At 44.5% G+C, this 14,374-nt stretch overlaps 2 protein-coding genes across 2 annotated transcripts in view; both read left to right on the forward strand.

Moving 5' to 3' along the window:
• On the forward strand, positions 1-9,122 carry LOC121550640 (histone-lysine N-methyltransferase, H3 lysine-36 specific-like). Its single transcript, XM_041862976.1, has 5 exons — positions 1-260; positions 949-1,619; positions 8,393-8,534; positions 8,774-8,946; positions 9,114-9,122. The coding sequence occupies exons 2-5, from the start codon at positions 966-968 to the stop codon at positions 9,120-9,122; spliced, it is 978 nt and encodes a 325-aa protein (XP_041718910.1). The 5' UTR covers positions 1-260; positions 949-965.
• LOC121551679 (histone-lysine N-methyltransferase, H3 lysine-36 specific) overlaps positions 9,085-14,374 on the forward strand; it is a 24,279-nt gene continuing 18,989 nt past the window's right edge. Inside the window, exons 1-7 of the mRNA XM_041864391.2 lie at positions 9,085-11,026; positions 11,253-11,365; positions 11,450-11,681; positions 12,367-12,464; positions 12,954-12,993; positions 13,222-13,436; positions 13,674-13,811. Coding sequence (XP_041720325.1) covers positions 9,154-11,026; positions 11,253-11,365; positions 11,450-11,681; positions 12,367-12,464; positions 12,954-12,993; positions 13,222-13,436; positions 13,674-13,811 — 2,709 coding nt within the window. The 5' untranslated portion in view covers positions 9,085-9,153. The remainder of the gene's footprint in view (positions 11,027-11,252; positions 11,366-11,449; positions 11,682-12,366; positions 12,465-12,953; positions 12,994-13,221; positions 13,437-13,673; positions 13,812-14,374) is intronic.

Consider the following 14,374-nt stretch of genomic DNA (forward strand, 5'->3'; position numbering starts at 1 on the left):
TATAGCACTGTATGATATGTCGCTGTAAAGGGGTGGTTCTCTCAGTAAGTGAAATGCATGCATATATTTATCGTTTGAAGGGGCCGCGGGTGGTGTAAGAGCTATCGCAAGTAGAGAGAGTGTATGTCCACAGGATCCTGGCCTAGTATTGCTGCTGCTGGGATTCTCCTCATCCGCTTTCACAAAATTCGAAAATAGCATATTTAATGACAGAAATGAAAGGGTTGACAGTTGTTTTTGCGGTGACCGACATTTAAATGGTAAGATTCTTGCGGCATATCATTGTCATACGCGTTTTTATTTGTTTAAACATTCCGTCATTGTGTACAGTATACGTCTGTCGGTGGAAGTCTGTACGTATGTGTGGCAGTGTGAACTTGTGTGTCGATACTGTATGTTCGCGTGCCAGCTATGCACTAAACCTATATCTCTGTGGTGCCTCGTGAGCCGTGGCACACAGAGTTGATGCACAGGCGCTGTCAAGAGCTGTCCATTTTATTCATGGTTTCGCTATTTCTACACCAGCCTTTTGAAATCAACTTAACCCTTCGTTGTCGCTGGGCAGGACAGCGTGTCATTACAGTTACTCTGGTCTAATTTTAACATAACCAGCGGCCTGCCAAACGCGCAATAGGTTGCCACAGGTCCACGTTCTTGGCGGTGTAGCGAGGAGTGGAATGATGATGACACTGTTGCCTAATACTTTATTTTCTCTCATTTTTGAGGTGGGGCAAGAAAACCATCTCACATTTTTATATATAACGAAACTCAGTAATTTAAAACCTTCCCAATTTTACAACACTATTGTTTTTGATAACTTTTCAATAATATAACTTCTTAGCATCCCCATTTTGCCACTCTCTATACTAGCTAACAACGAACAATAAAACAAATTGTATGTGATCAATAATTGCAAATCCATACAATTAATGTTTTTTTTATGTTTAGGATGGAGCCTTGCTAGGATGAGTTGGCCCTATGAACTGCCCATCAGCGATGCTCAGGCCTGTCACTCTGACCCAACATTGACCTCTGCCCCCAATGACCCCGTCTCTCCCTCCTCAAAGCACAATAACCCCAATTCTAGACTAGACCCTTCACATGCCATGCAGCTGTCCACCGCCCCTGGCCTCAAACCTCCATCCACCTATGGGTTCATGCACAAGGACCTATCCTCTTCCTACAGTCCTCTGAGAAGGCTACAGCACCTGACCACCATGGTCAGCCACCCGGACCTGGTACTGCTTGGAGAGGGGGAGAGGGCCTCCCAGGGCTCCAGGGAGGACTCGCACACCCGGAATGCTGTTGGGAAAACTGACTTTGGGAATTCCTTGGCCCTCACAGCTCCCCAGCCAGGCAGCAGAGACACAGACACCAGTAAGACTAATCCTAGTGTGGAGAAGAAGAGTGACTGTTGCTTCTCTGACCAATCTAGTCCAGCCTTCTCACTGGATAGCAATAGCCCTTTTGCGAATGGCTACCTGCCCTTTGAGTCCACTTTGTTTGATGATGATGATGATGAAGAGGATGATGATGACGATACAGCTTTACCTCTGACAGACAGACAAAGAAAAGTTGGAAAGTCACCTGAACCACTTCCTGAATTTTTCAACTTTAAGGTAAAACAATTACTGGAGCCAGGGCTATCTGTGGGTAAAGGCTTGCAGTCCCCTAGTGTCCCCCCATTAACGGCACATGAAGGTTCAGACGGGGTCTGGGGGAGTGACTGTGAGCCGCTCTCTTTTGGGAATAGCCCCTCTGGGCCTGCAATGGCAAGTCCTACTACTGTTATGACCTTTTACATAACATGGCTATTCACAGCAACATCATATAGTACCCAACAGCCCTCATATTTAATCCTGTAACATGTCACAGTTCTGGCCTGGGTACTTCCTTTTCAGTCCAGATCACCTGTTTTTTTATTTTTTTATTTTTTTATTTCACCTTTATTTAACCAGGTAAGCCAGTTGAGAACAAGTTCTCATTTACAACTGCGACCTGGCCAAGATATAGCAAAGCAGTGCGATAAAAACAACAACACAGAGTTACATATGGGGTAAACAAAACATAAAGTCAAAAATACAACAGAAAATATATATACAGTGTGTGTGAATGTAGTAAGTTATGGAGGTAAGGCAATAAATAGGCCATAGTGCAAAATAGTTACAATTTCGTATTAACACTGGAATGATAGATGTGCAAAAGATGATGTGCAAATAGAGATACTGGGGTGCAAATTAGCAAAATAAAGAACAATATGTGGATGAGGTAGTTGGGTGGGCTAATTTCAGAATGGCTGTGTACAAGTGCAGTGATCGGTAAGCTTCTCTGACAACTGACGCTTAAAGTTAGTGAGGGAGATAAGAGTCTCCAGCTTCAGAGATTTTTGCAGTTCGTTCCAGTCATTGGCAGCAGAGAACTGGAAGGAATGGCGGCCAAAGGGGGTGTTGGCTTTGGGGATGACCAGTGAGATATACCTGCTGGAGCGCAGACTACGGGTGGGTGTTGCTATGGTGACCAGTGAGCTAAGATAAGACGGGGATTTGCCTAGCAGTGATTTATAGATGACCTGGAGCCAGTGGGTTTGGCGACGAATATACAGTGAGGGCCAGCCAACAAGAGCGTACAGGGCACAATGGTGGGTAGTATATGGGGCTTTGGTGACAAAACGGATGGCACTGTGATAGACTACATCCAATTTGCTGAGTAGAGTGTTGGAGGCTATTTTGTAAATGACATCGCCGAAGTCAAGGATCGGTAGGATAGTCAGTTTTACGAGGGCATGTTTGGCAGCATGAGTGAAGGAGGCTTTGTTGCGAAATAGGAAGCCGATTCTAGATCTAACTTTTGATTGGAGATGCTTAATGTGAGTCTGGAAGGAGAGTTTACAGTCTAACCAGACACCTAGGTATTTGTAGTTGTCCACATACTCTAGGTCAGACCCGCCGAGAGTAGTGATTCTAGTCTGGTGGGCGGGTGCAAGCAGCGTTCGATTGAAGAGCATGCATTTAGTTTTACTAGTGTTTAAGAGCAGTTGGAGGCTACGGAAGGAGTGTTGTATGGCGTTGAAGCTCGTTTGGAGGTTTGTTAACACAGTGTCCAATGAAGGGCCAGATATATACAAAATGGTGTCGTCCACATAGAGGTGGATCCGAGCGTCACCAGCAGCAAGAGCGACATCATTGATATACACAGAGAATAGAGTTGAGAATTGAACCCTGTGGCACCCCCATAGAGACTGCCAGAGGTCCAGACAACAGGCCCTCCGATTTGACACATTGAACTCTATCTGAGAAGTAGTTGGTGAACCAGACGAGGCAGTCATTTGAGAAACCAAGGCTATTTAGTCTGCCAATAAGAATGCGGTGGTTGACAGAGTCGAAAGCCTTGGCCAGGTCGATGAAGACGGCTGCGCAGTACTGCCTTTTATCGATCGCGGTTATAATATCGTTTAGGACCTTGAGCGTGGCTGAGGTGCACCCATGAACAGCTCGGAAACCGGATTGCATAGCGGAGAAGGTACGGTGGGATTCGAAATGGTCGGTGATCTGTATGTTAACTTGGCTTTCAAATACTTTCGAAAGGCAGGGCAGGATGGATATAGGTCTGTAACAGTTTGTATCTAGAGTGTCACCCCCTTTGAAGAGGGGGATGACCGCGGCAGCTTTCCAATCTCTGGGGATCTCAGACATTACGAAAGAGAGGTTGAACAGGCTAGTAATAGGGGTTGCGACAATTTCGGCGGCTAATTTTAGAAAGAAAGGGTCCAGATTGTCTAGCCCAGCTGAATTGTAGGGGTCCAGATTTTTCAGAACATCAGCTGTCTGAGGGGGGCATGGGCAAGTTGCAGCGGAGGGTGCAGAGTTGGTGGCCGGGGTAGTGGTAGCCAGGTGGAAAGCATGGCCAGCCGTAGCAAAATGCTTGTTGAAATTCTCGATTATTGTAGATTTATCGGTGGTGACAGTGTTTCCTAGCCTCAGTGCAGTGGGCAGTTGGGAGGAGGTGCTCTTATTCTCCATGGACTTTACAGTGTCCCAAAACCTTTCGGAGTTAGTGCTACAGGATGCACATTTCTGTTTGAAAAAGCTAGCCTTTGCTTTCCTAACTGATTGTGTATATTAGTTCCTGACTTCCCTGAAAAGTTGCATATCGCGGGGGCTGTTCGATGCTAATGCAGTACGCCACAGGATGTTTTTGTGCTGGTCAAGGGCAGTCAAGTCTGAGGAGAACCAGGGGCTATATCTGTTCTTAGTTCTGAATTTTTTGAATGAGGCATGCTTATTTAAGATTGAGAGGAAAGCATTTTTAAAGAACAACCAGTCATCCTATACTGACGGAATGAGGTCAATATCCATCCAGGATACCCGGGCCAGGTCAATTAGAAAGGCCTGCTCGCTAAAGTGTTTTAGGGAACGTTTGACAGTGATGAGGGGTGGTCGTTTGAGCACGGACCCATTACGGACGCAGGCAATAAGGCAGTGATCGCTGAGATCCTGGTTGAAGAGAGCGGAGGTGTATTTAGAGGTTAAATTTGTCAGGATGATATCTATGAGGGTGCCCATGTTTACAGATTTAGGGTTGTACCTGGTAGGTTCATTGATAATTTGTGTGAGATTGAGGGCATCTAGTTTAGATTGTAGGTTGACAGGGGTGTTAAGCATATCCCAGTTTAGGTCACCAAGCAGTACGAACTCTGAGGATAGATGGGGGGCAATCAGTTCACATATGGTGTCCAGGGCACAGCTCGGGGCTGAGGGGGGTCTGTCGCAAGCGACAACAGTGAGAGACTTATTTCTGGAAAGGTGGATTTTTAGAAGTAGAAGCTCAAACTGTTTGGGCACAGACCTGGATAGTATGATAGAGCTCTGCAGGCTATCTCTACAGTATATTGCAACCCCACCCCCTTTGGCAGTTCTATCGAGACGGAAAATGTTGTAGTTGGGGATGGAAATGTCTGAATTTTTAGTGGCCTTCTTAAACCAGGATTCAGACACTGCTAGAACATCAGGGTTGGCGGAGTGTGCTAACGCAGTGAATAACTCAAACTTAGGGAGGAGGCTTCGGATGTTAACGTGCAAGAAACCAAGGCTTTTACGGTTACATAAGTCAACAAATGATAACGCCTGGGGAGTAGAAGGGATACTGGGGGCTACAGGCCCTGGGTTAACCTCTACATCACCAGAGGAACAGAGGAGGAGTAGAATAAGGAAATGGCTAAAGGCTTTAAGAACTGGTCTTCTAGTGCGTTGGGTACAGAGAAAAAAAGGGGCAGATTTCCGGGCATTGTAGAATAGATTCAGGGCATTATGTACAGACAAGGATATGGAAGGATATGAGTACAGTGGAGGTAAACCTAAGCGTTGGGTAACGATGAAAGAGATAGCATCACTGGAGGCACCGATTGAGTCGGTCTCCACGTGTATGGGGGGTGGGACAAAGGAGCTATCTAAGGCAGGTTGAGCTAGGCTGGGGGATCTACAGTGAAATAGTACAATAAGAAATAACCAAAACAGCAATAAGCAAGGCATATTGACATGGGAGAGAGGCATAAAGCAATCACAGGTGTTATTCAAGAGAGCTAAGACAACAGTTGGTAATGGGGACAAAGTTTCGGCTGAGGCTAAACATAAACAGGATGCGGTACCGTATAAAGGAATAGTCCAGCAGGCATCAGCTGTATAGCTGAGTTATCATAAGGTCTGGTGAACAGCAATAGGAGAGTTCGGAGGTAGTTCGGGGGCTGCTACAGCACTGGCGGGCAAGAGGCCACGGCTTGCGTGTGCTAGCGGGCCGGGGCTAGCAGATGGGTCTTCGTGGTCGACGTCGTAACGGGAAGCCTTTTGAAACCACATCAGACAATTTCGTCGGCAGACCAGTCGTGTTGGATCGGCGGGGCTCCGTGTCAACACTAGGAGGTGTTGACAGAGAGGTAGATAGCTGGGAGATGGGCCTGGCTCGAGGCTAGCTCAAGGCTAACTGGTGCTTGCTAAGGGGCAATGGTAATTAGCCAACGTCAACAGCCATTCGGTTGCAGCTAGCTAGTTGCGATGATCCGGCACTAGGGTCCAGTGAGTCCAGTTTTACTGCGCAACATAAATTGTCAAGCTTATTGGTTTTGATTATATGTGAAATGTCAATGAAGATAGTGAGAGGCCTAAATCCTAACTAATTAGCCAGAAAGGTCAAGCAAGGTCACTTCCTCTATAATAGATAAGATCCTCATAGCTGGAGAGGATCCATGTAATTCCAGCATATCATATGGTGAATTGCAATCAATAATAACACCTGCACAGAGAAAAGTAATTAGTCAGGCCATATCCAGAGCTTTGTTTAGTGGCTGGGATGTTATGCATGATCAGTTGATACAAGTTTAGTAAGGTTGACTGACATCTAGGCCAGAGAGTGTGCACAGAGCTGATATATGCATTTTAATGTTTAAAAAAAGTTCCTTCGAGATTTTTAAAAAGACAGTTGGTAATATAATGTGGGTTTGCACTATCTTGCATCTGGTGAAAATTAGGATAGAGTTGCAGGGATTTAACTTTACCTAACCTAATTTACCTCCTAATACACTTCAAAAGCAACCAGATTGGTTGTTGATGTATCATGACTGTGGTCCTGGCCACTCAGCAACTGTATAGTCTTGGAAAATATTGGAATGCTTGTATATGTTTTGACAGAATATTACATTTGCATATTTAAATTGGCATGTCAATTCTGATATAGTACTTTATATATATATATACAGTGGGGAGAACAAGTATTTGATACGCTGCCGATTCTGCAGGTTTTCCTACTTACAAAGCATGTAGAGGTCTGTAATTTTTATCATAGGTACACTTCAACTGTGAGAGACGGAATCTAAAACAAAAATCCAGAAAATCACATTGTATGATTTTTAAGTAATTAATTTAAGATCATACATTTCCTGTAGGTCTTGACCAGGTTTGCACACACTGCAGCAAGGATTTTGGCCCACTCCTCCATACAGACCTTCTCCAGATCCTTCAGGTTTCAGGGCTGTCGCTGGGCAATACGGACTTTCAGCTCCCTCCAAAGATGTTCTATTGGGTTCAGGTCTGGAGACTGGCTAGGCCACTCCAGGACCTTGAGATGCTTCTTACGGAGCCACTCCTTAGTTGCCCTGGCTGTGTGTTTCGGGTCGTTGTCATGCTGGAAGACCCAGCCACGACCCATCTTCAATGCTCTTACTGAGGGAAGGAGGTTGTTGGCCAAGATCTTGCAATACATGGCCCCATCCATCCTCCCCTCAATACGGTGCAATCGTCCTGTCCCCTTCGCAGAAAAGCATCCCCAAAGAATGATGTTTCCACCTCCATGCTTCACGGTTGGGATGGTGTTCTTGGGGATGTACTCATCCTTCTTCTTCCTCCAAACACGGCGAGTGGAGTTTAGACCAAAAAGCTATATTTTTGTCTCATCAGACCACATGACCTTCTCCCATTCCTCCTCTGGATCATCCAGATGGTCATTGGCAAACTTCAGACGGGCCTGGACATGCGCTGGCTTGAGCAGGGGGACCTTGCGTGCGCTGCAGGATTTTAATCCATGACGGCGTAGTGTGTTACTAATGGTTTTCTTTGAGACTGTGGTCCCAGCTCTCTTCAGGTCATTGACCAGGTCCTGCCGTGTAGTTCTGGGCTGATCCCTCACCTTCCTTATGATCATTGATGCCCCACGAGGTGAGATCTTGCATGGAGCCCCAGACCGAGGTTGATTGACCGTCATCTTGAACTTCTTCCATTTTCTAATAATTGCGCCAACAGTTGTTGCCTTCTCACCAAGCTGCTTGCCTATTGTCCTGTAGCCCATCCCAGCCTTGTGCAGGTCTACAATTTTATCCCTGATGTCCTTACCCAGCTCTCTGGTCTTGGCCATTGTGGAGAGGTTGGAGTCTGTTTGATTGAGTGTGTGGACAGGTGTCTTTTATACAGGTAACGAGTTCAAACAGGTGCAGTTAATACAGGTAATGAGTGGAGAACAGGAGGGATTCTTAAAGAAAAACTAACAGGTCTGTGAGAGCCGGAATTCTTACCTGTTGGTAGGTGATCAAATACTTATGTCATGCCATAAAATGCAAATTAATTACTTAAAAATCATACAATGTGATTTTCTGGATTTTTGTTTTAGATTCCGTTTCTCACAGTTGAAGTGTACCTATGATAAAAATTACAGACCACTACATGCTTTGTAAGTAGGAAAACCTGCAAAATCGGCAGTGTATCAAATACTTGTTCTCCCCACTGTATATATATATATATATATATATATATATATATATATATATATATATAATATAACATGAATTTAAACCTTTTTAAACATGTCTTGAGGTAATTTAAATATTGATTTATTTGGTGTCTGTCAACAGATGGACAGCCCAAAGAAGAAGTCCCTTCCACCTGTAAAGTTTTTAGAGGGTGAAGTTATATGGGCAAAGTTCAACCGAAGACCCTGGTGGCCTTGTGAGATGACAGTTGACCCAGTACAGGGAACCTACCACAAAATGAAAGGTAGGCCCTGGTCCTGGGTATTATTTTAACAAGCCATTGTTTGGTTTGAACTGATCTTGTTGAACAGATTTGCACTACCTTGGATGTGTTATATTTCACAATCCACTTTACATTGAAATTGACACATCTCTCTTGCTAAATCTATTTTATACCTGTGATAAAGGTTAAATTAATATGAAATCTACAAACACTAATACCTAGTGGCCCTGGTCCTTTGCTCCTGTGTGGTGATGTTTCAGAGCCCAGTGATAGGCCTTGTCGGCAGTACCACATCAGGACCTTTGGGGAGCCTGTCGAACTGGCCTGGGTCGCAGGGAAAGCTACACACACTTTTCATGGAGGCTTTGAGTTTGAACAGCTCCCCTTGATACGCAGGAGAGGAAGGCAAAGAGACAAAGACTACAAATACACTGTAATTATTCATGTGAATCAAACATGTGGCACAGCTTTTTTGTATGTTGGACAATAATCAATCATGTTTTACCTGAATGTATCTAAAATACAAATATTTGTGATTACAAAAACACTTTATTTTCCTCCATAGATACCCAAGCGTTTTAAGGCGTCTTGGAAAACCAGTGTGGCTGAGGCAGAAGCTGTCCTCCCAGAGCGGCCCAAAATGGTTTCCTCTATACCTGACTCCATAGATACAACCCTCCATGATGGGTTCACATCAGAGAATGAGGACAAGGCCCTTCCAATTCCCCCTTCCTCCATTCCATCCGCCTCTATACCCCCTGCACCAAGTCACTTAACAAACGGAACTGTGTCACCACAAAGTAAACCTTCCTCAACGAAAGGAAGCATTTCCAAGAAGCCTCAGAGGAAGAAGAAGCAAAGTAAAGCATCAAAAGCTAAAAATGAGTTATTCAACACCAAAACATTTGGCAGCACTGACAAGCCAGAGGGGGACATAGAAGAATGTCCATATTCGGACCTAGACTCTATCCCCAATATTTTGTGTCCTAAAACACTTGAGCGTCAATCCAAGCCCTCTCAGACTCATCCCTCAGTTCCAGAAGTAAAAGAAGTGAAGAAGCAGCCTGAAGTCCAAACTGGCCTGTGGTTCAGCAAACCAGGAAAAGACAGGCGACTCAACACTACCACCTCCATATCTAAACACAGTTCCTTTAGCAAGGGCCTCTGCAAGAAAAAGACTCAAACTGCAGCTGCTGTCAACAGAAAGACTCAAGTGTCCAGTGTGGCAATCAAATTATGCTCTAGTGATCAGTTGAAGACTCCAGTGTCCAGTGTAATAGTCAAAGAACGCCCTGCTGATCAGTCGAAGACTCCAGCGTCCAATGCAACAGTCCAAGAAATGACTGGTGATCAGTTTAATACTCCAATCTTAAGTGTGCCCAAGCTCTCTGATCAGTCGAAGGCCCTGGGCAAGCAGCCTGCGCATCTGCCCGCTAGCAACCACCTGATGACCAGAGCACTTAAAGCTATGGAGGAAGCTGAGCGGAAGGTCTCATCTTCCACAAACACTACCTCTGATAAACCAGAGACCAAAACAGACTGTTATACAGAGGACAAATCTTCAATGGTTGACAACGATAATCAGATCACAGCTTTGCCAAATTGCTCCTCATCAAAGTTCACCAGGTCGAAGGACTTTGAGGCAGAGGTTAAGACGGAAAATGAGGGCATCTTGGTATCCCAGATGCCTGTGGACTTCATACCTCTAACTTCTGGGAAGGCAAAGAAAGAGAACTGTCTGTCTCACATCTCCTCCTGTTCCTCTCCCTCGCCATGCTTCTCTCCCATGGACGCCTTCAAAGACATCAAAGAGTTATCCTTCAAGTCCCTGGAATCAAGTGATGGTGATGGAAAACATGTGTCTTTTAAACCAAACACTAACTACAAGTTCAGTACTATCCTCATGCTGCTGAAGGACATGCATGATACCAGGGAGAAAGATGGTACACCCTTGGAGCTGGAAATCGGACCACCTAGTGCCCATGTAAAAGAGGAGCCATCAGTGAGTCCACCCTTACTGGGAGAGGAGTCACTCGGTCAAGGCCCTAGTCTCAGTAAAAGTCAACAGGGCAAGGGAAAAACAAAGGCCAAACCCAAGCTCAAGTCTTCTCTGAAAGTAGAAACCCCACAACTTGAAGGCAGCACAAACCAGGACTTGAAAAGGCCAGCCAAAAAGAGAGGCTTGTCTGGGACTAAAAATAAACGTAATGGAAAAGTGCCTTGTGGTAAGAGGTCTCCTGGACCTGGCTACCTTGAGATGGAGACCTCACACCACCTTCCGAGCAATGCTTGGCAGAAGGTTGACCAGGATTCAGGAACATTAGGGGGGGTGGGGGAGGGCTGCAGTGGGCTAACGAATGAGAGACTACAGAACATGGTGCGTTTGGAGCAGGGTGGTGCAGACCCATCGGTGTCCTTTCAGACAAAGACAGGGTTGGACCAGCAGACTATCCCTGCCACCAATACTGCAAACACTACACCAAGAACTGGGGAACGCCTGGAGGCTCCCACAGGTAAGGAAGAGGGTTTTTTTCTTGGTTTGACAGAATGGTATCCCAAAGGAGATTATTACTGATCAATGCATTGACTTTGCTTCAGGAATTATACCATAAGGAAAATATCAAAAGCTATGAAGTAAAAGCGTCCAATTCAGGGCCATGATGCCTAATTTTCTGTAGATCATGACATTTCATGGTTTTTACATGTATTCATACTTTTTGCACACTTGTCCTCCATCAGCACATAAACGAATTAGAAAACCAAGCAAAAGACTCATAGAATGGACAGAAGATTATGATCAGATATTCTCCACAAGGAAGAAACAGAAAAAGGCCCTCCAGTCTTTGGGAAAGGTAGCTCACTCAAACATACAGTATTACATCTCTTGGATTTTCAGGGTTTTGTACCAGCTTTATACCCTCTTCATGTTTTTCCAGGTGGCACAGTCCAACAGCAACAAACCATATCCCGTACCATCAGGGAAAACCACACATGACCACGCCCCTCTGAACCCACTTCCTGAACCATCCAAGACTCTGAATGGACAAGTCCCTCCCCCAATAGAGAACACTCCTCCTCAGGATGCACCTATCCTGTCCATAGATACTCTAACCCTGCCTCCTGAAGCAGACCCTTCGCTGTTGTGCGACAGTCTGACAAAGAATGTTGGTGAGAAACCATTAACCAACATTAACATTTTTACATTTTTAGTCATTTAGCAGACGCTCTTATCCAGAGCGACTTACAGTTAGTGAGTACATACATTATTTTTTATTTTTTCATACTGGCCCCCCGTGGGAATCAAACCCACAACCCTGGTGTTGCAAACGCCATGCTCTACCAACTGAGCTACATCCCTTTAACACATCAAATGTATACTTTGGTTGATTTGCAAAAAATTACAAAATGTTTTTGCTAAGCAATGTACCGTGAAACATTTACATTTTACATTTTAGTCATTTAGCAGACGCTCTTATCCAGAGCGACTTACAGTTAGCACATACATTATTTTTATCGAACCCACAACCCTGGCGTTGCAAACTCTACCATGCTCTACCAACTGAGCTCCATCCCCTGCCGGCCATTCCCTCCCCTACCCTGGACGACGCTTGGCCAATTGTGCGCCGCCCCATGGGTCTCCCGGTCGCGGCCGGCTACGACAGAGCCTGGATTCGAACCAGGATCTCTAGTGGCACAGCTAGCACTGCGATGCAGTGCCTTAGACCACTGCGCCACTCGTGAAAGCAAGGAATGTTTTTATTACATTACTCCTCTGTAGTAGGGGTCTTAGATCCTAAACACCTCATTATCCCAGATGTGTGTAAAGGTCCATAATAACACTGTCCTGTGGCAGGTGACGTTCCTTACTTGGAAACCATCCGTAAGAGACAGAGGAAACCCACTCTGAAGATTCTGGAATACTCGGAGGCTGCCACAATCCCAAAGAAGAAGGTATGGAGGGGTTAGGGAATGGTTGTGCTTTGTTCATTAAAGGGACAATCTGCAGTTCAAACAACAACAAAGTGCAGACCCCGCCACCTTTTTGGGTAAAGAGCTTAGGGATGGAGCTGGAGAAATGTAACCACTAAATTCATAGATGGGTCTATGGATGCAAGGACTGACCATCTATGAGATCAAAATGATAGTTTTAACCATGTTTTGAAGCTATACAGTGTTTGTTTACATTTGTGAAAAATGTTATAGTGAAAAATGTTATATTTTGGGTCTGAATGGGTTAGACAGTTGAACTAAGCTCATGAGGCATTTATACATTACATTCTTCAAGAATAAATTGCTATATATAATTAATTTTAAAGTTAAAAGAAAAATGTAACAATTGCAGATTGCCCCTTTAAGGATTTTTGTATCTGATGGGTCCATTGATTTTCACAGTAATGAAGGCCTTACAGCAGGGGTTGACTGGTTAATTATGTATTACAGGTCAAGTCCCTGAACTCATCAAGCCATGCTGTTCATTCAGGTCAGTCTACACAGGAAGGATCTCCCTCAAACTGTCCGCATTACACAGTTCTTAAGTGTCTTTCCCACTTTTGTGTAAGATGAGTACGGAAAAAGCATTAAGAAATCTAAGGCTAAACACTGTTTGTCACAAGGCTTTGTGATACTGCTTTCATTTACCTCATGATTGTCAATTCAGAGGGTTGATTGGTCTTGGGGTCAAAGTTGACTTGACCGTTTTTTCCCCCAGGCTCTGGACAACACTCCTTTAAATCAAAGATCAAGCAACCAATGACATCCACCCCTGCATCCTCCATGCCGTTGCCCTGCACGCCTGCACCCTGCCCCCAGACCCCGAATTGCCTGGCGAGGGGGTCAGACTTCGACCTCACCACGCCCCCCACTAAGGACACTGATCTCCATGACGATGGGCGGGACACCATAGACCCAGAGATCAGACAAGAGGTTAAATCTGCAGCTTTATTTTATGGTTCATACATTTTACCTGATAATAACATAGAACTTATATGGTAAAATTGTAAAAACACAATAATTATCAAATAAAAAAAAACACTAAAACAAGCACCAATACGTACCTGAAAGAAATGTTTCTGCATCGAATAGTGTTACGGCATGATTGCTTGCAATGTGGCTTTTGGTGCTTGAACTGTCCTGCTGATTTTCATCTTCTTTGCTCCTCAGGGTTTTACATCCAGTTTCGATGGCAGCTTTTCATCCATGAGGGAGGAGTCTTCACTGTGTGATGACACACTCTTCCCCAATAAGAAGATCATAGGGGACAGAGGGGGCGCGGCCACATTGAAGGAGAATGTGTGTCAGGTGAGTAGGCCTCACATCACCAATGTAAGAGTAGTTACCTTATGTTTTTTTAACCCTTTGACATGTGGTCCCTGCAGCATACGCTCAAACCTGTGTGATTAGAAAGTTTATTTTGAACGTCCAGTTTCGATTGACGCAATCACTTCCATTCAATTACAGAAGTTTACTTCAAAGATGAGAGAACCACTCCTTCACCTCATTATAACATCTTTGGTCTGACAGACGTTTACGTGACACCCAGAATGCATTGTATAATGTCAACAAACATAGTGCTACACATAGCTGGCAAATAGCTTAGCATTAGCTCATCATACAACCTTCAAAAAAGTATTTTACACACATCATAGGTGTCCATTACAATCTATGCAATAATCGGAATGCATTATTTGTCACCAGTACATGAAAACGTGAATAAAACTGTAAATACATTATGCTCCATATATACTGTACATACACTACCAGTCAAAAGTTTGGACACACCTACTCATTCAAGGGTTTTATTTTTCACTGTTTTTTACATTGTAGAATAATAGTGAAGATATCAAAACTATGAAATAGCACAT

The sequence above is a fragment of the Coregonus clupeaformis genome, chromosome 35, assembly GCF_020615455.1.
Source record: "Coregonus clupeaformis isolate EN_2021a chromosome 35, ASM2061545v1, whole genome shotgun sequence".
In the NCBI taxonomy this organism is placed as follows: Eukaryota; Metazoa; Chordata; class Actinopteri; order Salmoniformes; family Salmonidae; genus Coregonus; species Coregonus clupeaformis.